Below are 25472 nucleotides of genomic sequence, written 5' to 3' on the forward strand. Positions count from 1 at the left end.
TATATATATATATAGAGAGAGAGAGAGAGAGAGAAATATAGAAGAATCAGAGAGAGAACGAAATTTTATCCCACAAGTGAGGTTATTTTTGGCAATTCACACAATTAATTTAATCCCACAAGAAATGATTAGCTAAGCCACTCGTTTTTGAGTGGCTTAGCTAACCCTATGTGTATAGAATTAATAGTCTTATGGAAATAGACTATTCTCAGGAATAGAGTGTTACCAAACAAAGGACTAGCTATACCTAATGTTAGCTAATCAAATTCAAGGATCTATTCTGCAAACCAAACGGGACCTAAATGTTTTAAACCCCTCCAAAACCCAGCTCCCTGCGAAACAGATGCTCTCTTTAGTATGGGCAATAAGGAAAGGCTACACTAGCAAATTTGCACCCATATAAACCCCTCCAAAACCACCCCCAACTCTCACACCAAAATCCCCGGCAATGGAGTTCACTTCTTGGGCTATTGTTTTAGCCATGGCTTCCCTAGCTGCTCTAGTCCTTTTCCCCTTTCGATCCCACAAACTAAATCTTCCACCAGGTCCCAAACCTTGGCCCATTATAGGCAATCTAAACCTTATTGGCCCCCTCCCTCACCAGTCCCTTCATAAATTGTCACAAAAATATGGACCAATCATGCAACTTAAGTTTGGTTCCTTCCCCGTTGTCGTTGCCTCATCTCCCGCCATGGCAAAGTTGTTCCTAAAGACATACGATCACATCTTTGCCAGTAGACCAAAAACCGCCGCCGGGAAGTACACTTCTTATAACTACACCGATATTACATGGGCGCCTTACGGACCATATTTGCGCCAAGGGCGGAAGATATATATCTCCGAGCTATTTTGCTCGAAAAGACTCGAGTCCTACGAGTATATTCGTGTCGAAGAAAGGCGTGCTCTTTTCTCACGCCTACACACCTTGGTCGGGAAGCCAGTCATGGTGAAAGAGCATCTCTCGCGCCTCACTCTAAGCATTATCAGTAGGATTGTATTGGGTAAGAAGTATTTTAGTGAATCCGAATCTGAAACTTCAATTGTAACGCTCAAGGAATTCCAAGAAATGTTGGACGAGTTGTTCTTGCTTAATGGGGTGTTGAACATCGGGGACTGGATACCCTGGCTCGATTTCTTGGACTTGCAGGGATACGTGGAGCGAATGAAGGCCGTGATGAAAAAATTTGATCGATTCTATGAGCATGTTTTGGATGAACACAGGGCCAAGAGAGAAGGAGTGAAAGATTTTGTTCCAAAGGACATGGTGGATTTTTTATTGCAGCTGGCTGATGATCCCAATAGTGATGTTAAGCTTACTAATGACAATATCAAGGGGCTCACTCAGGTATATGACTTCTATTATATAAGCTTTTGCGATAAGTGACAAATATTTAACATTATGTTACAGTAAACGTCTTGAGTTTGAAACTTTTCTTATAATAAAGGTAAGTTTAAACCTTATCTTATACTAAAAGGTTATGAATTCGAACATTGTCTTCGTCAATTCAACAAGATTTCAATATTGGCCTGAAAATGTAAGTCCACACATGAGAGAAAGCCTTTGATTATGAATTAAATGATGAAACTCATACATTCTTATTAGGATAAGCTTTTGGAATAAATGATGATTTAATATATATATATATATATATATATATATATGGTATCATAGCAAAGATCTTAGATTTAAACCTTTTTATTTTTTAATAATAAAAAATGGTAGGAGGAGACAATCAATTGTGGCTACTTTACTTTGGTGTGACCATGGTAGCACATGTCCTCTAAGAATCGCTCAGGAAGGTCCTAGATGACAGGAACCACAAACACTCATTCAAAACCAATTGAGTTATAGCCTCACCCAACCCCTCTAGGACATCAGTGGTTCATTAATGGTTTCTAATGCAGCTAATACTAATCAGTAACCCACACCCTAATACATATCAAACCGCAAGGGAATTTTCTTGAAACTACGAACCTTGTCTAGCTTGTAGCAAAGGTTTTGAGTTCAAACATCGTCTTCGTCAATTCAACTACATTTTAGTTTTGGGCCAAAAAGTTTAAGTTGACATGTGAGGGAATGTTAGAGTATGATTAAATTCATACATTTCTATTAACTTAAGTTTTGGGATAAATAGTCATTTAACAATTTATTGTTTGACTTATATTCGATGGAAAATGCTAAATAAATTTTGCTTCAATTCATTAATATAGGATCTCATAGCAGGAGGCACGGATACCGCTGCGACTACAGTTGAATGGGGAATGTCCGAACTCTTAAAGAAGCCGCACCTCATCAAAAAGGCTACAGAAGAGCTGGATAGGGTTATTGGGAAAGACAGATGGGTAGAAGAGAAAGATGTTATGCAACTCCCTTATATCGATGCAATTATGAAAGAAACAATGAGGAAACACCCTGCGGCGGTATTACTTGCCCCGCACTTGGCTCTTGAAGATTGTAATGTAGATGGTTATGATATTCGTAAAGGAACTAGAGTCTTCATAAACGTATGGGGTATGGGAAGAGACCCTTCAATATGGGATGCACCTGAAGAGTTCAACCCAGAGAGGTTCTTAGGAAATGCTATTGATGTGAAGGGACATAATTTTGAGCTATTGCCATTTGGGTCAGGGAGAAGGATGTGCCCTGGTTATAGCCTTGGACTGAAAATGATTAGCTCTAGCTTGGCTAACATGTTGCATGGATTTGAATGGAATTTGCCAGACAATACGGAGGCAGAAGAATTGAGCATGGAGGAACTTTATGGTTTGGCCACGCCTAGAAAAGTCCCACTTGTTGCGGTCATGAAGCCACGGCTCCCACTTCATCTTTATAATTAGCATGAATTATCCTTGTTGCATCCGCTTTTATTTTGTAATATATAATTTCCTACTTAATTTGAGCACGAGTGAGGTGGGTTTTGTGATAGTTTTTCCTTGCTCTTGTTCCTAATCTTAAATTTTAGTCCACCGACAAGGAAACTGGTTAGTCTACACTCACCTAGCTTGTTCAGACCACGTCCGAACAGACTATATATATAGCTAGTGCTTCGTCGTACTTTCCTCGTTTGGAGGTGGTTCGAACGAACACCGACTAATGCCTTTTGGTCATGGCCTCGACTGGACAAACCTCCAAGGTCGTTCGAACAATCGAGCCATCACAACAAAAACCATTGCTTTTCTTTGAAATTCCTCTTTTCATTCAATTTCTAACTTCATCAAATTAATGCCTATTTTACACCACACCCTCCTAACAAATCAAACATGCACCACCTCTAACAGATCTTCACTTTTACGTAAAAAATCATCATTATGAAAAAATATTAGTTTTCCTCATTTACCATTTTACGTGTCAATGGCCAAAAACATCACTAATTGGATGGTGACGTGCCATTAGTAACGTGGGTCGCGGGGCATTAATTCACCGGTCTAGAATTGGTGACGTGTTATGAAATGACACATCACCAATTGGTGACATGTGAAAAAACCCATTACTGTAGACACGGCACCTTTATGATGATGTTATGAGCTCACTAAATGCCAATTTTTTTGTAGTGACTATGTATCCCATGGCACCATTATGATGATGTTATGAGCTCACTATATATATGATGTTCATGATGTATGGATAGTATGGCTATACGAATTTTGGGAACTAAGAATAAAAACATAGAAATTGGCATCAAGTGTGTTGGGAGTTAAGGATAAAGTTGGGTTTTCTTCTCTTTTTGTCTAATAGGAATTTTTGGTGAAGAACCAAATGAAAATGAAATGAAATGAAATGAAGCATTTTCCTTTTGGTGGTACTGAAAGTCGGGATTGTTTTTTCAAAGGCAATATGGGCCGGGGCCAGGTTTTGTTTTGTTTGTTGTTAAAAACAAAAAACAGAAAGAAAACAAAATTGTACGAATTTGGTGGGCCCGTTTCCTCTTAGTTGCCTTGGCCGACAATGAAAATGGGCTTCAATGGGACGAAAAATGCTATATCGATCTCCACAAAATTACAAAATACCATCTCCCATTTCTACACGTAATATTATTTAATTCCACACCCTGCATGTGAATCATGTGATGGCAATAATGGAAAGGCCACACAACACAAAAGTAAATTCACACCCATATATACCCCTCCAAAACCGCACCCAATTACTCTCTCACCAAAACCCCCAGCAATGGAGTACTTCACTTCTTGGGCTATTGTTTTAGCCATGGCATCCCTAGCTGCTCTAGTCCTTTTCCCCTTTCGATCCCACAAGCTAAATCTTCCACCAGGTCCCAAACCTTGGCCCATCATTGGCAATCTAAACCTTATCGGCCCCCTCCCTCACCAGTCCCTGCATAAATTGTCGCAAAAATATGGACCAATCATGCAACTTAAGTTCGGATCCTTCCCCGTTGTCGTTGCCTCATCTCCCGACATGGCAAAGCTGTTCCTAAAGACATATGATCACATCTTTGCCGGTAGACCCAAAACCGCCGCCGGGAAGTACACCACTTATAACTACACCGATATTGCATGGGCGCCTTACGGGCCATATTTGCGCCAAGGGCGGAAGATATATCTCTCCGAGCTATTTTGCACGAAAAGACTCGAGTCCTACGAGTATATTCGTGTCGAAGAAAGGCGTGCTCTTTTCTCACGTCTACACGCCTTGGCTGGGAAGCCAGTCATGGTGAAGGAGCATCTCTCGCGACTCACTCTAAGCGTTATTAGTAGGATTGTATTGGGTAAGAAGTATTTTAGTGAATCCGAATCTCAAACTTCAATTGTAACGCTCAAGGAATTCCAAGAAATGTTGGACGAGTTGTTCTTGCTTAATGGGGTGTTGAACATCGGGGACTGGATACCCTGGCTCGATTTCTTGGACTTGCAGGGATACGTGGAGCGAATGAAGGCCGTGACGAAAAAATTTGATCGATTCCATGAGCATGTTTTGGATGAACACAGAGCAAAGAGAGGAGTGAAAGATTTTGTTCCAAAGGACATGGTGGATTTTTTATTGCACCTGGCCGATGATCCCAAGAATGATGTTAAGCTCACCAATGACAATATCAAGGCGCTCACTCAGGTATATGACTATTAGTTAATTAAGATTTTGTATTAAGTAGTGATTTAATATTATATCATAACAAAAGTAAATGATGAAACTCATCTATTAAGTCCTATTAAGATAAACTTTTTAGATAAATGATAATTTAACATATGAAAAGATCCTGGGTTAGAATCTTGTTTTCATCAAGTCAACCTCATTTTAGTGTTAGATATCAAAGTTTGAGCTCAATTGTGAAGAGAGTGTTAGCTAGAGTATGATTTAATTCTTCCATTTTCTATTAACTTGATTTTTTTGGATGAGTGGTAATTTATCAATTTATTGTTTGACTTATCTTTCAGTGGAAAAATGTTAAACCAAAATTTGTTTTTGTTCATTAATATTATAGGATCTCGTAGCAGGAGGCACAGATACCTCTGCGACTACAGTTGAATGGGGAATGTCCGAACTCTTGAAGAAGCCGCACCTCATCAAAAAGGCTACAGAAGAGCTGGATAGGGTTATTGGGAAAGACAGATGGGTGGAAGAGAAAGATATCCCACAACTCCCTTATATCGATGCAATTATGAAAGAAACAATGAGGAAACACCCTGCGGCGGTATTACTTGCCCCGCACTTGGCTCTTGAAGATTGTAATGTAGATGGCTATGATATTCGTAAAGGAACTAGGGTCTTCATAAACGCATGGGGTATGGGAAGAGACCCTTCAATATGGGATGCACCTGAAGATTTCAACCCGGAGAGGTTCTTAGGAAATGCTATTGATGTGAAGGGACATAATTTTGAGCTATTGCCATTTGGGTCAGGGAGAAGGATGTGCCCTGGTTATAGCCTTGGACTGAAAATGATTAGCTCTAGCTTGGCTAACATGTTGCATGGATTTGAATGGAATTTGCCAGACAACACGGAGGCAGGAGAATTGAGCATGGAGGAACTTTATGGTTTGGCCACGCCCAGAAAAGTCCCTCTTGTTGCGGTCATGAAGCCTCGGCTCCCACTTCATCTTTATAATTAGTTGTCACTTTTAGGCTTTTAGCATGAATTATCCCTCTTGTATCCACTTTTATTGTGTAATAAAAATTCCTACTTTGAGCACGAGTGAGGTGGGTTTTGTTATATTTGTATTAATTGCAACCCCACGGTAGTCACCACATGCAAATTCAATGGCCACCGGATTTGTTAGGTGCCCATCAAGTGGTGGTGGCATTCCGGCAGCCACCACCCATAGAGGTTTATTTATTTTATTTTTAAAAAATACTTTACAAAAACACTTACATGTGTAAAAGGAGCCTCGTTACATATCCCAAAGAAGATGTATTATTGGAAATATATTATTTTAAAAGTGTAAAAGATACTATTTTGCAATAGTGGAGTCACATCTTTGTTGCAATCACATTATACACAAAATGTATATGGAGCATGCACTTGCTTTAAATAAAATTAAGAACAATTTCAATCACTTGGATAACGTGCTGTAGGTCCGACAACAGTCTAATTGAAGTCGACGTAAAGGTAAATGCAGCAACATCCTGAAGTTGTTTGAAATTGCGTTGAAGAAGGTAAAAAATATTTTTAATATTTAAAAAAATTGCGCCAAATAAAAATTTAACATGTTTAGTAAAAGATTGTAAAAGTATTTTTTTATTTTTTCTTACTCTAAAAATAATCAAAATATATTTAAAAAAATTTTAAAATTAAAACTTTTTCTAGAAAGTTCCTTGGGACCAAAAAACTCTACTTCTCACACAATTCCAAACAAACACGCTCTACTTTTCTCACGCAGTTCCCTTGAGACTTGAGTGCTTGTATTTTATATCCTATATATGGTGTACGTGGAAAGAGATACCGACAATTTCAGTCTTAATTGTCCATTCCCACCACCTTGTCTAATCTAATGATAGACTTACTTATACATATTTAATAAGAGATATAATAGAAATTTTAGTCATGTGATATGATGTACCAAAGAGGGAAGAAATTAGAAGTGCGGTGTAGTTTAAATAAATTGATTATAGCTTTTTAAAAATTGGCAGGGCGATTGCGTGCAATACTTTGAATATTGTATGGAATACAATAGCTTTGATTTGGATCGTTAATTTAAAATGAACCGTCCATAACATGACAAAGTGATACTTGCCCGCATACAAACCATAAGAATGACTGAGTGGGACAAGTGGTCTTGAGTTTAAAGTAATTTAAATTTACTTTTTAGTAGAAGTGGTCATTAGGTCGAATCTTGACTCCATTATTTACTCTCGTTTTAATTAAATATTTTATGTGTTGTGTCAGATAAGTTACCTAAATTATTGATACTTGAAGCCGCTTAACTTTTTACCTTGAATTATGATTTTCTCTGATTTTTGGTTATCTCACGGTTTGGCTATAGTGGAAATGAGGTCTATGAGCGTTTGATAGCAAAGAGATACATGTGGCTTCCTTCTACTAGACGTCTAGAGCGTGGACAAAATGTGGTGTTCCTATTTTGTCACCAAACGAATGATTATGGATGATTATTCCATTCGAGCTTCTTGTATTCCTAATGATACTCATTTTTATTCCTAAATAATCATATTATTCCAAACTACCAAATGTGCCCTAAGTATTACAAGGGATCTCCATCCGTGAAAAATAAATTTTGACCTCGTGTATATTCCTAAAATCACGTTTGCTAGACAGGAATGGACCGAGTGTTGAAATAGTTATTCACTTATATCTCTAAAGTGAAGAATAACTAATCCTCTAAAAAATGAGAAGAATAGTAACAAATTATTTTCTTTAAACTAAAAAAAAAAAAAAAAAAAAAAAATCTTCATTACATATTCTCATGGATGCCCGAACACCCATCACTCTTGAGAGGTCTCGATTTTTTAGAATAAAAATATAATTTCTTGCATTATTCTTCCTTTGTAATTATATATCATACGAAAAGGAGCTTTTTCACTTGGTCCATGGCCGAAGATCCGTGATGGGCCTCGCACAATTGGAGGCTTTGGAAACGAATAGGATGGAAGCCCAGCCTAGATATCAGATACTGGCCCATGGCTCTTATTAAGGACCGAAACCCTTTCTCGGTTTCACATTCACTTTTCCTTTCGAAATTCGCTCTGATTCTGTCAGCAGAATCGGCTCGCCCGAAGCCGCGCTCGCCCTAGTTTTCCTCCGAGCCATGGCCACCTTGGACTCCGACGTGCCCATGGTCCCAGTCGGCGAGCCTTCGAGCAGCGCGGGTCCTTCCTCCTCCTCCAACAAGAAGAACAAGCGCTTCGAGATCAAGAAGTGGAACGCCGTCGCCCTCTGGGCCTGGGGTACCATCTCCCAAAACCCTAACCCTAGTTTTCTCGAATTGCTTATTTTACTAGTTTTATCTGTGTATGTGTGTATTTGATTGTGTGCGTATCTAGCGTTTGGGGTTGTAATGTGACTGATTGATGCGTCCAGATATTGTGGTTGATAACTGTGCGATTTGCCGGAACCATATTATGGATCTCTGTGAGTTTTTCATTTTTCTTTTGTAATTTTCGATTTGTTTGTAGATATACATATTTATGTGCATGTATTTTAATTGTGATTATGCTTTGGTATATTATTTTTGTGGTATTTAATTTATCTGTGGTGGTTTGATGAGTAGGCATTGAGTGCCAAGCGAACCAGGCCAGCGCCACGAGCGAGGAATGTACAGTTGCTTGGGGTATGCTTTCGATTCCTAAACCCTAATCTTCGTCTCTACTCTAGTACTTCACGCATGTGTGTCTCTGTCTGAATGTTTTGCCTCTGCTTAGAAAATAAGGTGGTATTGCGGTATTTTTTGTTGTGTGCATGAATGGTGGCCTTTAAAGAGCGGTAGGTTAGAGTTTTTAACTTAGTTCTTGGCTAGTTTTTATTTTATTTGCTAAGCTGGAAACAAAGTGTACAGGGTGAGGGAAGGTGAAGTGTTTCACAACCTTTGTTCTTCATGTTGAATTTTGTTTCATAAGGATATTTATTGTTGTGTTCATTTACTTCGATTTGTTTCAAAATCTGGAGATTAGTATTTTTTTTTATTTTTTTTCTAACATGGCCACACAAGAGGGGAGAGGAGGATTCGAACTAGTAACTTTCGCTTCATTAGGCATGGTCTTTAGCTACCTCTTGGGGACAGAGATTAGTATGTTTTATTTCAAGATGAAAGTTAATATTCCTTTCTATTATTAGTGGTGCCCCTTTCTGACTTCCGCCTCTGCCAGAGTTGGAAGTCTTGGAAGCGTTGGAAAACCTCCAATGCCACCTTGGACGTAGGTAATTTATGAGCCAATGCTGACCCCAAAAAGTCGATTGAAATTGTTGGAAGTGGGCTGGGCTTGATGATGGGCTTTTTTGGTTTGGTTTTTTTGGGCTTCATCAAAGAATACAGATTTGTTCTTTGTCTGTGTTCCTTGTTGAAGACGAAAAACTCTTTACCGAAGAACGGATCTTCATCTCTTCGTCTTCAACAACAAAGAACGAAGAATAGTGTAACACTCTGGTCCCATATTGAAAAGACGAAGAGTAACCCAGATAGAGTGGGTGGTTTATAAAGGTGTTCCGGCTGCTTTTTTTTCTTTCTTTAATACTTAATTTTGAATTTGGGCCATCCCTTTCCTTGAATGCTTCGTTTCTTGGCCTTTGGCATCGCGTTTATACCATCAATCAAAGACTAGTAGTTAACTGCAATTTTGATCAAAACCGAATTCTCACCAACGTCTTTGACCCTAATTTAGCTATTATTGCTACATGCGTGCACCTGAAGAAAATCGACCAGGTGCTACGAATTAAACATTTCTTTTGTTTCTCCAATCTATGCTGTCTCCTGTCTCTTTCTGTCTGCTATTAGCAAGAGGTTGCTTGCTCGCCATAGTTCAACACAGTACTTAGGTTTGATTTCTCACACAAACAAAAATGTGGGTAGAAATAGTTGTAATGGTTGGACTTCCCTTAACTTATCTAATCTGTTATTCTGCATGTTACATTTGCTTTGACATGTTTTATGGCCCACTTCTGGAATGGTGTTATGAATCACTCATTATTATTCTTTTGCCACAAGTAGATAATACTATACATTTTAAATGCATATTGTTGACAATGACCCTACACTGTAGCAATTTTGAATTTATGCGTGAATAGGGTGTAGGTCAAGGAATATAAACTCTTACATGCTTATGCCCATGGTTGTGTGTGCACTTTTCTCAATTTTTGAAAAATTTAAGTCAGCTGATTATTGTTATTGCATTTTGCACTTGTGCACATGATCTCTTAGGCTGAAAGGATTGTTTTATTGATGTAGGGGTTTGCAACCATGCCTTTCATTTTCACTGCATCAGCCGATGGCTCAAAACCCGTCAAGTGTGCCCACTAGGTGAGCTTTGTGCTTAACGTGCTCCTGCCCCTCTTCTTTCTCCGTCTGCTCCCTCTTTGTATCATGGTGAGAAGCTTACTCATTTCCTTTATGATTTGGTTGTTATTGCTTGTGCAGATAACAGCGAGTGGGAGTTTCAGAAGTATGGTCACTAGAATCTTCATGCTGTTGAGCCTCTGTACTCTGTTCTCGCTACGGGGATGCTAAGAAAGATCTGGATTTCCTGTCGTTTTCTATAATGCATTTACTTCTTGTTAATTTGTGCTGGAGTCTTCCTATTTTCAAGAAGCATTTGGGCTGTATTAATTTTAGGAGTTTGATTGGTTACATACCAAGTCAAATATGTGAATTCCCTATACTGTTTTTGGTGTTACAAGCCAAACTCTCTCTCTCACACACATGTTCCATGTTTCTATTTCTTGTTTTAATTATGGGTGATTATGGATTATAGTAGTTGTTTATTTACATCATGATGGCGTATTCTTGAGGGGAGCCCCTACTATGCGGTCATGCTGCAAAAGGGGTTTTTGGCAGCATCCACTCTTATGGTGACATATCTCCAAGCTCATTTTTAAAAAATGAAATCAAAATAGCAAACCAAAACACAAACCAGCGCCAGCAAACCCACCCCCCACCGGCGCCGAAGAGCATACAACCCTCCAACCAACTTTCTTTCTCCCAAATCGAGCATAGCCAGCCCCAAAAAAACCAGAAAAAAAATCCTCTTTTCTTTCTCCCAAACCCTCTTTTCTTTATCTAGAAAAAACTAGAAAAAAAAAAAAAAAGGGCCCGCCAAAAAACAAGAAAAAACAAAATAGCAAAAGTCAGTAAAACTAGAAAAAAAAAAAAAAACAAAACCCAAACTCCAAATCCCCTCTTCTTCCCAAACTCCAAACTCCAATAAGCCGAACCAAGAGAAATCCAACAAAATCAATAAAAGCAAATTTTTGCAATCAACTACATCAACAACGCAATCAGAAATTACAATCAACCCAATTAGAAATTCGATGAGAACCAACGAAATCCAGTGAAACTCAGCCTTAAAATTTGTTTCTAATGCCTTTAAACTCGTTTTTAATGCTTCTAAATTATTTTTTGATTCAAAACTAAAACCTAGAGGGGGAAGGTTAACCCTAAAAGAATTTTATCATCCTAAAGGAATCTACCGGAGAGGGCTGCCGGCTGGAAAAAGGAGACTCGTGGGTCTGCATACCCACGGCCGGCGTGACCCAGAAAAGAAAGAAGAAGAGAAAGAGAAGTGCTTCAAATTTTCGATGAAAAACAAAGAAGAAGAGAGAAAGAGAAGGGAGAAAAGAATCAAGTGTATTAGGTTGTAAAGTTTTTTTTACATTTTATTTGCTTTATGTGAAGCTATTGGGTGCTGCAAAAGGGCATGACCGCATAGGAGGGTTTCTCATTCTTGAGAATTCTCTGGTTTTGTTTGGCAATGCCTTTTGTTCAAGGTTTTCTTTTTTTCTTTTTTCTTTTTTTCTTTTTTTCGACTGGAACTTAATAATACTTCACTTATCCAGAGAAATTGCTGCTTCATTGTCTGATTGTCTAGGATATGGTAGTGCTTGTATTGGCTTTGGCGAGCTGTAAAACTAGACTTCAGAAACAAATTCGTAGTGCTTGATGGAACTTGGTCCAAAAGAGTTTCTCTTACTTGTCTTGGTAGTATACCTTAATTGGGTGGGTCATCGGAGTTTAGAAAACCAATGTTTTTTTTTTTTTTTTTTTTTTTTGGCCTCAATTACTTTTCTACTCATAGTAGCTCGTTTAAAAGTGGAAGTGTTTAGGAAACCGTGTATTTTTTGCTTAAAAAAGAGTGATTTAAGCAATTCACATAGGCAGGGAATGATATAGACAGAATTTACTCTTTCGAACGATGACCTCCGAGGGAGATAACAAAACCCAGACTTTAAACTGGATCCAGTAGGAAGGCATTATAGGATCAGCTTGGCATTTGAAATAACTAGTAAATTATAACTCTATTGTACCTTAATTGGTGCATTGGTCTTTGCAGCTTTAATGGTTCTCCACCTTCTCACGAGTTGACTATTCTAGTATTGGCCGAACTCTTTGGCTGGCTCATACTCTGTCCATGGAACCCGTATTTTCGTTGTATTTGTGACTTTCCTTCTGAAATTGGGCTTCCTCCTAAAGCGCACAAGTGGCCACCCATTAATAGTAATGGAACTCTGCACAAAGTTTTCTCTCATGATATGAGTTACTACCCCCTTGATCACTTATACTATCCCAAACGTCTAACTGCATTTTTCAACTGAAATGGAAGATTATTACCAAAATAGCGTTGTACATCCAAAATAGCCCTAAAAAGACATGATCCCAAGCAGATACTTGGCATACCCCTCTTCAAGGTCCATCACAAAGGAAACGAAAACCAAGATTTTCTTTATCCGATAATAAACGAGAGCTACGAGCAAATAGAACACCTTTCAGGAGTATCAATACATCGTAGTTTCTAATAGCTGCTAATCAATGGAAAGGAAGGGAGATAATAAAGGAAGTCTTTCATTAAGCATTCTCGCTTCAAGGAAGTGGTGGTGCAATTTGGGCTGCTAATATGAGATAATTCATATCAGATTTACTTATCTAAATAAATTTTGAGCTACCCAACTACTTATATGAACAGGTGGCATGTTTATTAGTCATGATTTTTTTTCAAATTGTTGGTCTTGTTATATTGTCACTCTCTCGACAAATCTTTAACATTTTTATTTGACGACTACCGCACTAGCCGATGTAACAGTTTCAAATAATCATTATTTTTTTTAAAAAAAAGGTTGATTGGCACTACCACATCACTAGAGTGCGATGATAATGGAATAAAAATGTAATTTATTGCATTACTCTTACTCTTTTTGAAGAAATGCTATATACTACCCTCATCTCACTAAGCTAATTACTCCCATCAACACTTGTTAAAAATAAAAAAAAAATTTAAAAAAATAATAATAAAAAAAAGAAGATGAGAGCTGATGGGCACAGTAAATTACTCCCCTTTCTTGACTGAATATCTTAAGTCCTGTGGGCCTGGACCCGGTCCATCTTCCTAAACCCAACAAATGTAAACTAAAAAGATAAAACCGAAAAGAAAGTCGTCGCCTGAGAGATTCGAACTCTCGCGGGGAAACCCCATGTACTTAGCAGGCACACGCCTTAACCACTCGGCCAAAGCGACTTGAATGTCATTGTTGCTCATTTATATGTTTTCTAATACTTATTTCTTGCTTACGAATCAATTCCACCCTCTTCATAATTTGTGGGCCTTTATTTACCTATTTATTTTTCCTCTACACAACTCTTCCAACTCTATTGCCGATCTTAATGAACCAACCCAAACTCTAATTTATATATATAACTTTTGAATAAACATATATTATGTATTTAGAATCTACATAATTGTATCCAAATCTCAGATATCTTTCAGCATGATATGTTCTAACACACTACACAACTGTGATCCACTTCAGCCCACTCACTGGCAGCATCACTTAAAATATACTGGCTACCCATTTGTACTCATCACTCCTCTACTTTTGGATACCTTTCTCCCTTCTGGATACACCTTTTATCTCACCAAAATGTGTACTACATTTACATTGTTTTTCCTCCCCACATTATTTCAGACAGTCAGGCCCATCTTTTTGCCTTTTTTTCCTTTTGTGGGGGGAAGAGGCACAAGATTTAGAGACCAGATTATGTTCTGATATGGTTTACATCTTTCTAGTGACTACTTTTTTCAATTATGAATGGAATCTTACATTGAGATTTAGATTCCCTAAAATTAGACTGAAATTTGGATAACCTAATAACAGAGAACGATAGGTATTTTTCACGTTAACAGGTAGACCCCCCATTCTAAGCTGCTAGGAACATTCGAACCTGAGCTTAGGATTTGTACTCACACACCCCCTCATATGAGCTCATCTATTTGATTAGGGAGTGTGTTGTTTGAAACTTGGTTAGATAGATAAACTTTACATGGAGTTCCTCATATTTACTATTTAAATTACTAATAATTTAGACAACAAAATTGTTGGATCTGTAAAAGGCTCTTATTCAAAGAATTTCTTAATTAGGTGGGTGCATGGGAGCAGATAAACTAACCATTTTTCTCACACCATTAAAACAAAAACAAGCACACACATGCCCACTCTCTGTCCTGTTAGTGCTTGAATACACTACTACAGTAGTACTACATCATACTACCATTTGTTTAAGTTATTGGGGCAATGGGAGTTCCTTTAATTTACATTGAAGCAGCCATTACAAGCTTTTATGTAGGTGGAGGCCACTCATATTTGTAGAATAAATCGAAAAAGCAAAGAAATAAGAAAGATTACATGAGAGATTGCAACAGCCTTAGAGAGCATATCGCTGTAACAAAAGCTCTGAATTCGAATATTATCTCTATCAGTCAAGAAAAAGTCAAAACCAAGAAATAAATGGTTCCAATTCATTTGTCCTAGTACTACTACAACTCATTGTAGGGTCTCTCTTCCCCTCCCTTCCAAAAATCACTGACTAATTCGGCTACAGTTTAGAGAGTGCCACCCACAAACTCAGAGCCCACCAAGTTCTTCTAAAGAAAGTGGGGAAAAGTTATGCACATGGGTGTTGTTTTTAATATGTAATCTATAGTTGTTGCACAAAGAGGTAGGCATGGATGGACCGATTTATGAGGGCCTCTTGCTTTTTGAAGCCATAAACCTATCTTTTATACACCTCCATTATGGGAGTCTAAGAATCATTATCATCCCTCTCTCTCTCTCTATATATATATATATATATATATATATATAAAGTGTTTATGGGTCCACCTCATCTTACCCACCCTTAACCTACTACAAAGAAAGTAGCCGTTATAGGTAAATATGTTGACATATATCAAATGGGGTACTTTCAACCGTTTTTAGATAGACTTTCAGAACATCTCCTTGATATTTTGATACAACAATAGCTTTTGTGTTGTGCGTGATCATTTTGTGAAGTACTATGGGCTTAGAGGGTTGGGGGTTGAAGACTCGCATTATTTTGTACTGTGCTCACCTACCATAACCATATATACTAATCTCATAAATAACAACCTACTTTCTACATGTAAAATAACATCTATCTCTTCTATATTTTCGATCATATTTACATTTTCGATACGGAAAAATGACAAGAAAATCATTTTAACTAAAAAATTTCCACATCACTTCAAATACAGTTGATGTCTTCTAATTTAAAAAGAAAAGTCTTTATGTGCATTGTTGTCAAGTTTATTCTCGCTCCAACATTGTTTATCATATGATGTGAGAAAAATGTTAGGCTGTCCATAAGAATTACAGAGACTGTTTGAGCATTATTTTGAGATCTTGTATTGAATTAGAGCCAAAGTCAACTCCTTAGAGGATGTTCGTGGTTCGGCACCCGTTAATATAAATTTAGCTATGTCTTGAGGCCTTTTTTTATGTAAGTTTTTTTTAGTTTTGCTAGTCTTTTGCCTTCTTAGACTTTTACTTGTGTTGAGTTTTTCTTTTTTTCAATAAAGTTATTACTTTAAAAAAAACGACAAATATTTAATCATTTGAAGTCGGATCTATAAATAAGGTTTTCAAGACATTCTTCAACACTAGACATGTTTTGACTCAACAGAATCTCTTACCACACAAAAAACAAAAACAAAAAATAAAAAGTCTCGAAAAAGGTTTGCTTATATTTTAGTAATTAAAATCACCTTGCATGTATTCAAGCTGTGTCTGATAAGTTTTCATCACTGCATTAATTTCTGACTTTATCTTTCCCTGTCTTAATCATATATTATTGCAATAGATATACGGCTAAACTTTTTGGATTTTGACCAGGGTTATAATTATGTTATAGATAATAATTTCTTTAATCATTCTCCATTATGACTGATTTTTTTGGCTTTTTCACCCAACATTGAAGTACTCTTTTCCACCACCAAATATAAAGGCCCTTATCTTTCCATGAGAATCAATTTTTCCGATAGGAGAATTTAATTCTTTCTATTTCACATTTGTTAATATATATATATATATATATATATATATATATATATGAACAATTTTATTGTCGAATTTAGATTTCACAGCTACATGCATTGCATGTGCTAGGTTGCAAGCCTAACATGCTTGCAATGAGACATTGATGGACTAAAGATCATAATTATAAATTGCAGTCCGAATTTCTAAAATCACGTGTTTATAAAAGTGCAATCCTTATCTTCTGCGTGAAAACGGGAATTTTTTTTTTTTTTTTCATATTTTCAAACTTCTAAATGGACATCGTCCATAATTTTATTTAAAAACGCTCGTTTGACTTGCAAAATCGCGGCCTTAAATGGAAACTATATATATATATATATATTCGAGGCACATCTTTTCATTTTTATAGTTTTGTCCTTCCAAACCTAAAATTATTTTTGTTCCTGTTGAACATGCAATTGAAAAGCATTGCATTATGTAATTGTCCCTTTGTTAACAAGTTTGCTGACTCCAATACATTACCATTAATTTGGTTATATATAACCAAATTTGAATTTGGCTTACATACTGTTATTTATGTTGTAGTTTAATTAACGGTCAAGATTAAATTTATTAAAATATCTTTTCATTTTCTTTCTCCTATTAAATGCTTATAAAATAAGTCAATTTTAAAATTCAATCTTGACCGTTGATTAAACTACAGCATACATGCTGTAATATACGGAGGCCATTAGTTCGAATCTCCTCATCTCCCTTCTCTTGTATGAACATATCAAAAAAAAAAAAAAAACATGTAAGCCGGATCTACCAAACTTAACATGTTGGAAAAGTGTCATTAGTTCCTCAATAAAAGCAAAGAGAGGTGAAAGGCAAAGCACATGAGAGATTTGTTTCTGAATTTTTTTTTTTTTTTTTCGTAAATTAGTTTCTGAAATATTGAGTATGAGTTTGATATAATATATATATATAACATAAAGCATCTGAAAATAAATAAAAAATAAAAAAGAAAAAAGAAATTGCAGAAGCGAAAATATTGAATGTGTTTATTGCGTTGAAAAAGGAGGTAAATCTTAAAGATACGGCACGAACAATAAAGGTTGGGGTGAGGTCAGTGGAGAAGCGAAAAAAAAAAAGAAAAAAGAAAGATGGGATGATGGTTAGCTGAATGGCAGAAAACGCGTGGAATTATGATAAGACAAAAGCATGCTGAGCATGCGGGATTTCCTGCGCTGATTGAGAGACTCTCTCCCACTTTTCCTCCATTACCGCCACCACCTGCGGTTTTCTTCCCTCCCACGCGTAGGCACTATGATAATTTTTTTTTTTTTTTTAAATAATAGAACGGAGCGATCAATTGTGGTTATTTTATTTAAGCGTGTGATTATACTAGTACATATTTACTAGGAGCTGCACATCAGAGATTTAAATGGTAAAAATCGTAAGCGCTCTTTCAAGTTCGACTAATCAGACATATATGAAAATTTTTCATTGCGTAAATTCAAATCTATTCTTTAATACATGTCCTGATCACTTAAAAAAATTTCTTGTGCCATTAAACTACCACCCTTAATGATTGAGTATGATAATTGGTTTGAATTTAGATTCAATGTCGACACGAATAATGCTACAAGTTCTTTTGTGTCACTCTTATATTCATTTAAGAATGATGTAGTTCTTAAAATTACCATTAAACTTATAATTAATTATTATTAAATTTCGATCAAATAATAATTTTAAAAATTAATTATTATCAAATAGGCAAAGAAATAATGCAAAGAAAAACCCTTAAAATTACTCTCATAGGTACTATTTTGTTCTTATCACAACGTCACACGCGCTACCGGTCGCGTCACCACAGAATGGAGCTTACCTTGGATGGAAAGTACGAGCACGCCAACTGACAGGTGTTCGCGTGGCAGAGGCAATCGTACATTAGAGAATACGGTTATTTTATTAGTTTCGTAGTTATAGAATCTTCAGTCAAAAAGAGAGTGAGAGAGTGGGGGCCTTTTAAAAATCTAGCCGTTACCCGTCTTAAATAGCGTGGTTTACACTTATCCCCACGAGCTAAAAATTAAAAAAATAAAAATAAAAAAAGGGTAAATTATAGCGCATAATTTGCATGAGCCCCATCTCAACTATCGTGCAATTTTTCTGTTTTCCTTTTATGCCCTCTATTCCAGTTTCTAATACTAACCAATGCCACCACTACTACTACTCCACCACCTCGCCATTATGTAGCATACATGCAGTTGCTCATAATGCAATTTCTTTTACCATGACGTGGGATTTTGTTTTTAATATTATCTTTCCGCATCACTTTTTCTTTTTCTTTTTCTTTTTCTTTTGTCTGCAACAGTTCTATTTCATATGATCCAAATTAATATTAATATATTTTTTTTACCAAAATCATTTTGCTTGTTGCATTTTGTAACGAGAATAACCATTTTTGTCTCCCTTACTCTCGTTACAAATAATAAAATACATTTTTTAAATAAAAAAAATTGAATTCAGTTTATTAAATTTTATATTTATTTTTTTTAAATGTAAAGATAAGATTAACAAAGTATGCATCATGCATTTATATGCCCGAGGAATCACATGCAAAACATAAGAAAAACTATCGATGTGACATTGGCCGGTAGGAGGGTGACAAGGAACCTCATATGCTTAAATTAGCAAGAGTTTGATCATGCAAATGCAAGAATAAGAGACGATGATAACGCGTACTTGTGATGTAGAGTTCTATGCCTTTTCCTTATTTTGGTAGGCGAGGCTCGTAAAGCAACATCCATCGTCGAAAGTGCCAAAATAAAAGGCGGTGTGAGCTTTCCTTGGGTAGACGCCTTCAACTTGGAAGGCGATGCTCTCTTTTACACTTAGATTTCAAATCTCCTCCAATGACTCAAAATTTGAGATTCTCATATTACGAAATTGTGACCGTTCATTAAAATTCGATGGTCTATACTATCTTGGTAATTAAGTTGCTTTTGTTTTACTGAGATAGTAGAGTAAATTTACAAGCCAGCTGTTTTAATTACCAAAGTAGTCATCGAATTTTAATGAACGGCCACGATTTCGTAACATGAAAATCTCTAATTTTAAGTATTTAGAGAAGATCTAAATCCGCCGTTGAGACTTGAGAGCCTTTCAACGGCTCTTTCCTTACACAAATGAGTTGGGATTAGGTCGACAATTAATGAGCTAATTTTATTTCTCATGAAGTTAATTATTTATTGTATCACCAATTGCAAATACAATTGAGATGAGATCTTATAGTTTTTCTTCAAATAAATTACATATGTCTTAAAATTATACAAAATACCAATTTATTTTTATATATTGTTCGAAATTAGTCTGTCTTTACACAACAAACAAAGAACAAACCAACACCGGCACCATCTTTAGCATCACATTTCTACCTCACCCACCATCTTTATCGTTATTATTGTTGTGTCGATGTCGTCACTACTATCATTATTTACGGTTTTTCGTCATCATTGATGACAAACATTGTCATCAAGTTAAGATATGTGCAGAAGCCCATGCGCAAAATCAAGCAAAGGAAGAAGACCCTTTTAGCAAAACAACCAAAGTGGGATAAAGCATACTAAAAATATAGATGGTAATTCGTGTTTGTGTGTGGAGTTCGAATCGTGTCAAGGTATATGCATAAAACTATTTAAATAAACTCTAAGATAACTCATTTAATTAAACGGGTTAAATCTCTCAACTCTAACCCTCTAATTTTGTATTAAGTTTGTGTCGGGTCGTATCAAAAATTGTCAGTCATTATATCGCTTGACGGGTTTGGGTTGTGTCGAAGTACGAGTATAAGACTATACAAGTCAACCATAATTCAATCAATTTAATTAAACAGGTCAGACTCTTCAACCATAACATTTTAATTTCGTATTGAATTCAACCAAAGGCGGAATTAAAATTTTAGGTTTTGGGGGCAAAACTATTAAAAAAATGTTTTTAAGGGTATATTTAAAAAATAGCTGTACCTAGGTCCACCCCTAGGTTCATGTTAAGTTTGTGGATCATGTAAAAAATTCTCAGCTTTAACTAAAAGTCTAAAACCCTTTCTCTCAGTGGCACAAGACTTGTTGCGTCAACAAGAATGGGGGCAGATTTTCCCATTCAATTGGCAAAGATGGATACAGATCCCCTTCCTCCTTTTATTGTTTGTTCATAATGGGGGCAACTTTAAAAGGGCACCTTATCCGAACATAAAATTCACCAAAGTTTATTCAAACAAGAATAATAATAAAAAAAAGTTGTGAGAATGGCACTTGCTCGAGTAGAAAAACCTTACTCTGCCCGAGCGATCACTAATTGTAAGGAATTCCAATCAACCAAAGATAACTTGGCGCCGTAAATAGGTGGACCCGTGGACCCCTCAAATGATGTGGCTCCAGCTGTGTAGAGTACCCATATGGTTGATGAAGACAAAGGCACCTTGATAAAAATATGTGCATATATGGCTTCTCATCCGACACATATTCACATGATCAGCAAGGAGGACAAAAACAAAAAAAAATTATGTTTCGTGTTCTTATTGGCAATATCTCAATTAGAACAAGGAAACTCTGAGTCTGAGATGAGAAGGACGATGAGGCCTAAATAAAACAAATTTATATTCGTAGAAAACCCCAATTTGGCTTCAATTTCATTTCTTCTTCTTCTTCTTATTTGCATTGTACTTGCGGATAACATGTAAGAAGCGTTGCACCCCCCACTCTCACACCTTGTTTGTTTTTTTTATTTTTATTTTTATTGGCCATCCCATAAAAGTCACGGACTCTGGACTGCTGAAACCAACAATATTGAAATCTTTAACCACCGATATTCTTTGTAAAATAGTCCCCCCCAAGTGATTATCATCATTAAATTCCACGAAATATATATATATATTACCCCCAAAGAAAAATAAAAGTATAATATTATAATATAATATTATATTATATTATATTATTAAGTATAATATCATTCCTCTTTTCACCCCAAAAGAAAAAAAAGAAAAGAAAAGAGTATAATATACATTAATCTTTCTGGTGGCCCAAAGGCCCCAAAAAGTGGGATGCCACTAAAGGCAGAAAAAAATAGTTTAAGATGGCAAGAAAGTAATAAAAACAAAGAAAATGGCCACTTCTATAATGAAAAAAGAAACGCCTATAAACCCGACACGAGTCTTTCCCACCCTTCTATCCCCTCTGACAGTCGCCAGCGACTGTTCATCTATCATCCTTTTAAGTTTTAACCAATACACTCTCACTGCTTCTCTCACTCTCTCTCACATCACACAGCCAATGGACTCCGTCGCCCTGCTCAGGCTCTTTCCTCTGGTTCTTCTTCTACAATGGGTTTCAGTCACGGGCAAGCAAACTTACATCGTTCAGATGAGGCATCAGGACAAGCCCTCCTCATTCGCTACACACCACGACTGGTACTCCGCTAACCTCCAATCCCTTTCCTCCTCCACCACCTCTGACTCTCTCCTCTACACCTACACTACTGCCTACCATGGCTTCGCAGCCTCACTCGATCCAGACCAAGTCGAATCGCTGCGCCGATCCGACTCCGTCCTCGGCGTCTACGAGGACACGGTCTACACCCTCCACACCACCCGCACCCCTGAGTTCTTGGGCCTCAACACCGAGTCCGGCCTCTGGGCTGGTCACAACACCCAGGACCTCGACCAAGCCAGTCACGATGTTATTGTGGGCTTGCTCGACACTGGGGTCTGGCCCGAGTCCAAGAGCTTCGACGACTCCGGCATGCCCGAGATCCCGATCCGGTGGCGCGGCGAGTGTGAATCTGGATCCGATTTCAGCCCCAAAGTTTGTAACAAGAAGCTCATTGGGGCTCGGAGCTTCGCCAAGGGCTACCACATGGCCTCCGGTAGTAGCTACTTGAAGAAGTCACGAGAGGCCGAGTCGCCCCGGGACCGAGACGGCCACGGGACCCACACAGCCAGCACTGCCGCGGGGTCCCAAGTCGCCAACGCCAGCCTCCTGGGCTACGCGAGCGGTACGGCGCGTGGCATGGCCACCCACGCGCGCGTCGCCTCCTACAAGGTCTGCTGGAGCATCGGGTGCTTCGGGGCCGACATTCTTGCGGGCATAGATCGTGCCATCTCTGACGGTGTCGACGTGCTCTCGCTCTCTCTCGGTGGTGGGTCCGCCCCGTACTTCCGTGACACAATCGCCATTGGAGCGTTCGCAGCCATGGAGAGGGGCATTTTCGTCTCTTGCTCTGCCGGAAACAGTGGGCCCAGTAGGGCCTCGTTGGCCAATGTGGCCCCGTGGATCATGACGGTCGGGGCCGGGACACTGGATCGGGATTTCCCGGCTTTCGCCGTACTCGGAAGCAAGATCCGGTACACCGGAGTTTCTCTTTACAGTGGGCAAGGAATGGGAAATAAACCGGTCGGTTTGGTCTACGACAAGGGGAATAACAGCTCGACCAGCATGTGCTTGCCCGGTTCGCTTGAACCGGAGTTCGTACGTGGGAAAGTGGTGGTGTGTGACAGAGGGATAAACGCACGTGTGGAGAAAGGAGCGGTTGTACGCGACGCGGGTGGGGTGGGGATGATACTCGCGAACACGGCGGTTAGCGGTGAGGAATTAGTGGCTGACAGTCACCTGTTACCGGCCGTGGCGGTGGGGAGAAAGGCCGGTGATATGATCAGGGAGTACGTGCGGTCGGATCCGAATCCAACGGCTGTGCTGAGCTTCGGAGGGACCGTGTTGGACGTACGGCCATCACCGGTGGTGGCGGCGTTCAGTTCGAGAGGGCCCAATCTGGTGACTCCGCAGATCTTGAAGCCTGATGTGATTGGGCCTGGGGTTAACATCTTGGCCGCTTGGTCAGACGCGGTTGGGCCCACGGGGTTGGAGAAGGACACAAGGAAGACCCAATTCAACATCATGTCAGGTATCTCCAACGGCTAACGGCCAACGGCTAGATTAAGATAGCCTAGATTCTTAAAACAGCTATGCATCAATTTCTCATATTTTTGTGTGCTTTTGAAAATGGTATAGGTACATCAATGTCTTGCCCGCATATCAGTGGATTGGCAGCATTGCTCAAAGCAGCGCATCCGGATTGGAGTCCAAGCGCAATCAAATCTGCGCTAATGACGACTGCCTACACCCAAGACAACGCCAAATCCCCTCTCCGGGACGCTGCAGGAGGTGCATTTTCCAATCCATGGGCGCATGGAGCTGGGCATGTAGATCCCCATAAAGCCCTCTCTCCGGGCCTCATATACGATATCTCAACCGAAGAGTACATTGCTTTCTTGTGCTCCTTGGACTACAGTATCGAACACGTCCAAGCCATTGCCAAGCACCCCAATGTGACCTGCTCCATGAAATTTTCAGACCCCGGCGAACTCAATTACCCTTCCTTCTCGGTTGTGTTTGGAAACAAAAGGGTTGTTCGATACACTCGTGAATTGACAAATGTGGGAGCTGCCAGCTCTGTCTACGATGTGGCCGTGAGCGCACCGTCAATGGTAACGGTGGCAGTCAAGCCCAAAAGGCTTGTCTTTAAGGATGTCGGGGAGAAGCAGAGGTACACGGTGACCTTCGTGGCCAAGAAAAGTGCGGCTAGAACGGCTAGGTCCGACTTTGGATATATTGTCTGGAGCAACCCCCAGTACCAAGTTAGGAGCCCAGTTGCTTTTGCATGGACACAGTTGGTGAGGGTCTAAGCCGTTTTGTGGGTTTGCGTTTTTATGTATTTGCGCCTCTTTGGCAGTTTGCTAAGAAAAGCAGCTAACAAGGTCCCTCTGCTCTCTCTCTCTCTCAGCTGTTGAATTTAGTGTTTGGCTTTGCCGTGAGCAAAAGAGTCAAAGAGGTGGTGGAGGGTGGAGGCCTTAGGCCATTCCCTTGGCCCAAATAAACATTAAACCAATTGAATGTTATGAATTACTAGTTAATCTATACTCACTCACCTTCTATTTTATATGGGAAATTGAAGTTGATCACCCCGCGTAATTGCTTCTTCTTGTTCATGCTCTGATTTAAGTCTCTCTTTATCAATTTTTAGATGGATTAAACCATGAATGAGTAATTGCGTTTATAATAGTGCCAATTTCGCTACATGAGCTACTTTCAATTTCTCACAAATGATGTGTTATAATTTCATGAGATAGTGATACAATTTTCAATATAGTAGACTACATAAGATAGTGACAACATTTGGAGAGCAAATTTTAGAAAGAAAAAAAACAATTTAGGAGCATTTCTCTATTTCCGTTGGGAGGAAGACTGATTTGAAAACCCAAATTTCATAGACTTCCGAGTAGACATGAGAGGGGTCTCGGACCTGGGATGCACCTCAAGCTGTCCGGGACGCCTCAGCCCCCCAACCTCTCTCATTTTATAGAATTCGGGTAGAGAATTTTAGATCAGATTCCTTCTACATCCTTTCTCACTCTTTAACCGGCATCCGTGCGATCTTAGACTTGGCCTAACCCAAACCACCCCCCCACCCCCATTTTTTCCCTTTTTTGCCTGTTCAATTTCCTTGTTTTTGCTGATTTGCTCAGAAAAAGGAAAAAGAGAAACTGGGTTCACACCAGGCTGTGGCGTTGGCTGAGAAGGTGTAAAGCCCTCCTGCCACTTATATTGACTGTGCATTACAACAGTTGGTCTCATAGGGTAGCTCGGGTAAATTTTTTTTTTTACCTTAAACCCAAATGGCTTCCTGCAAAAGAACTTGAATGAAAGGACATTTTCACATATCCTGCGGTTCAGTTTTGCAGGAAAATGAATCCTGACACCCTAGAAGATCCAAGCATGGCCTGCACATCTAATAATTCATGCGTAGGACCAGTATTTGAATTATGACTCTGGCATTTCATGCTCGGTAGAACTGTAGAAGGGCACTACCTAAGCTTTCTAAACATGGAAAGATGAAGTGTAAAAACTGTACTAAAGGCCATAAAGAAGCATCCAGCAGAAACAAGAAAAATGAATCTACCGAGTCATAAAGGTAGCCACCGGGTGGGTTATCTTAA

The 25472-nt window shown here is 38.6% G+C and overlaps 4 protein-coding genes and 1 non-coding gene across 5 annotated transcripts; 4 read left to right on the forward strand and 1 right to left on the reverse strand.

Moving 5' to 3' along the window:
• Positions 1-448: 448 nt before the first annotated feature.
• LOC132166584 (trimethyltridecatetraene synthase-like) lies at positions 449-2906 on the forward strand. The gene is made up of 2 exons (XM_059577431.1): positions 449-1345; positions 2212-2906. The coding sequence occupies exons 1-2, from the start codon at positions 449-451 to the stop codon at positions 2836-2838; spliced, it is 1524 nt and encodes a 507-aa protein (XP_059433414.1). The 3' UTR covers positions 2839-2906.
• A 1262-nt stretch (positions 2907-4168) lies between these two features.
• Positions 4169-6089, forward strand: LOC132166205 (trimethyltridecatetraene synthase-like). The gene is made up of 2 exons (XM_059576986.1): positions 4169-5065; positions 5436-6089. Exons 1-2 carry the CDS (start codon positions 4169-4171, stop codon positions 6060-6062), a joined length of 1524 nt encoding a protein of 507 aa, XP_059432969.1. The 3' UTR covers positions 6063-6089.
• A 2027-nt stretch (positions 6090-8116) lies between these two features.
• Positions 8117-10866, forward strand: LOC132166206 (RING-box protein 1a). The gene is made up of 5 exons (XM_059576987.1): positions 8117-8352; positions 8486-8536; positions 8676-8735; positions 10347-10418; positions 10536-10866. The coding sequence occupies exons 1-5, from the start codon at positions 8214-8216 to the stop codon at positions 10571-10573; spliced, it is 360 nt and encodes a 119-aa protein (XP_059432970.1). The 5' UTR covers positions 8117-8213; the 3' UTR covers positions 10574-10866.
• A 2675-nt stretch (positions 10867-13541) lies between these two features.
• TRNAS-GCU (transfer RNA serine (anticodon GCU)) lies at positions 13542-13623 on the reverse strand. Its single transcript has one exon. It is a non-coding gene; the product is annotated as a tRNA-Ser (tRNA).
• Positions 13624-21641: 8018 nt separating this feature from the next.
• On the forward strand, positions 21642-24437 carry LOC132165982 (subtilisin-like protease SBT1.8). Its single transcript, XM_059576707.1, has 2 exons — positions 21642-23380; positions 23488-24437. Exons 1-2 carry the CDS (start codon positions 21754-21756, stop codon positions 24159-24161), a joined length of 2301 nt encoding a protein of 766 aa, XP_059432690.1. The 5' UTR covers positions 21642-21753; the 3' UTR covers positions 24162-24437.
• The last annotated feature ends 1035 nt before the right edge of the window (positions 24438-25472 follow it).

This window comes from Corylus avellana, chromosome ca11, assembly GCF_901000735.1.
Source record: "Corylus avellana chromosome ca11, CavTom2PMs-1.0".
NCBI classification, from domain to species: Eukaryota; Viridiplantae; Streptophyta; class Magnoliopsida; order Fagales; family Betulaceae; genus Corylus; species Corylus avellana.

Coding starts and splice junctions, on each gene's coding strand:
- LOC132166206 (XM_059576987.1), top strand. CDS start 8,214: ATGGCCACCTTGGACTCCGACGTGCCCATGGTCCCAGTCGGCGAGCCT. Junction 8,353..8,485: donor CGTCGCCCTCTGGGCCTGGG/GTACCATCTCCC, acceptor TGATGCGTCCAG/ATATTGTGGTTGATAACTGT. Junction 10,419..10,535: donor CCGTCAAGTGTGCCCACTAG/GTGAGCTTTGTG, acceptor TTGCTTGTGCAG/ATAACAGCGAGTGGGAGTTT.
- LOC132166584 (XM_059577431.1), top strand. CDS start 449: ATGGAGTTCACTTCTTGGGCTATTGTTTTAGCCATGGCTTCCCTAGCT. Junction 1,346..2,211: donor ATATCAAGGGGCTCACTCAG/GTATATGACTTC, acceptor TCATTAATATAG/GATCTCATAGCAGGAGGCAC.
- LOC132166205 (XM_059576986.1), top strand. CDS start 4,169: ATGGAGTACTTCACTTCTTGGGCTATTGTTTTAGCCATGGCATCCCTA. Junction 5,066..5,435: donor ATATCAAGGCGCTCACTCAG/GTATATGACTAT, acceptor TTAATATTATAG/GATCTCGTAGCAGGAGGCAC.
- LOC132165982 (XM_059576707.1), top strand. CDS start 21,754: ATGGACTCCGTCGCCCTGCTCAGGCTCTTTCCTCTGGTTCTTCTTCTA. Junction 23,381..23,487: donor CCAATTCAACATCATGTCAG/GTATCTCCAACG, acceptor AAAATGGTATAG/GTACATCAATGTCTTGCCCG.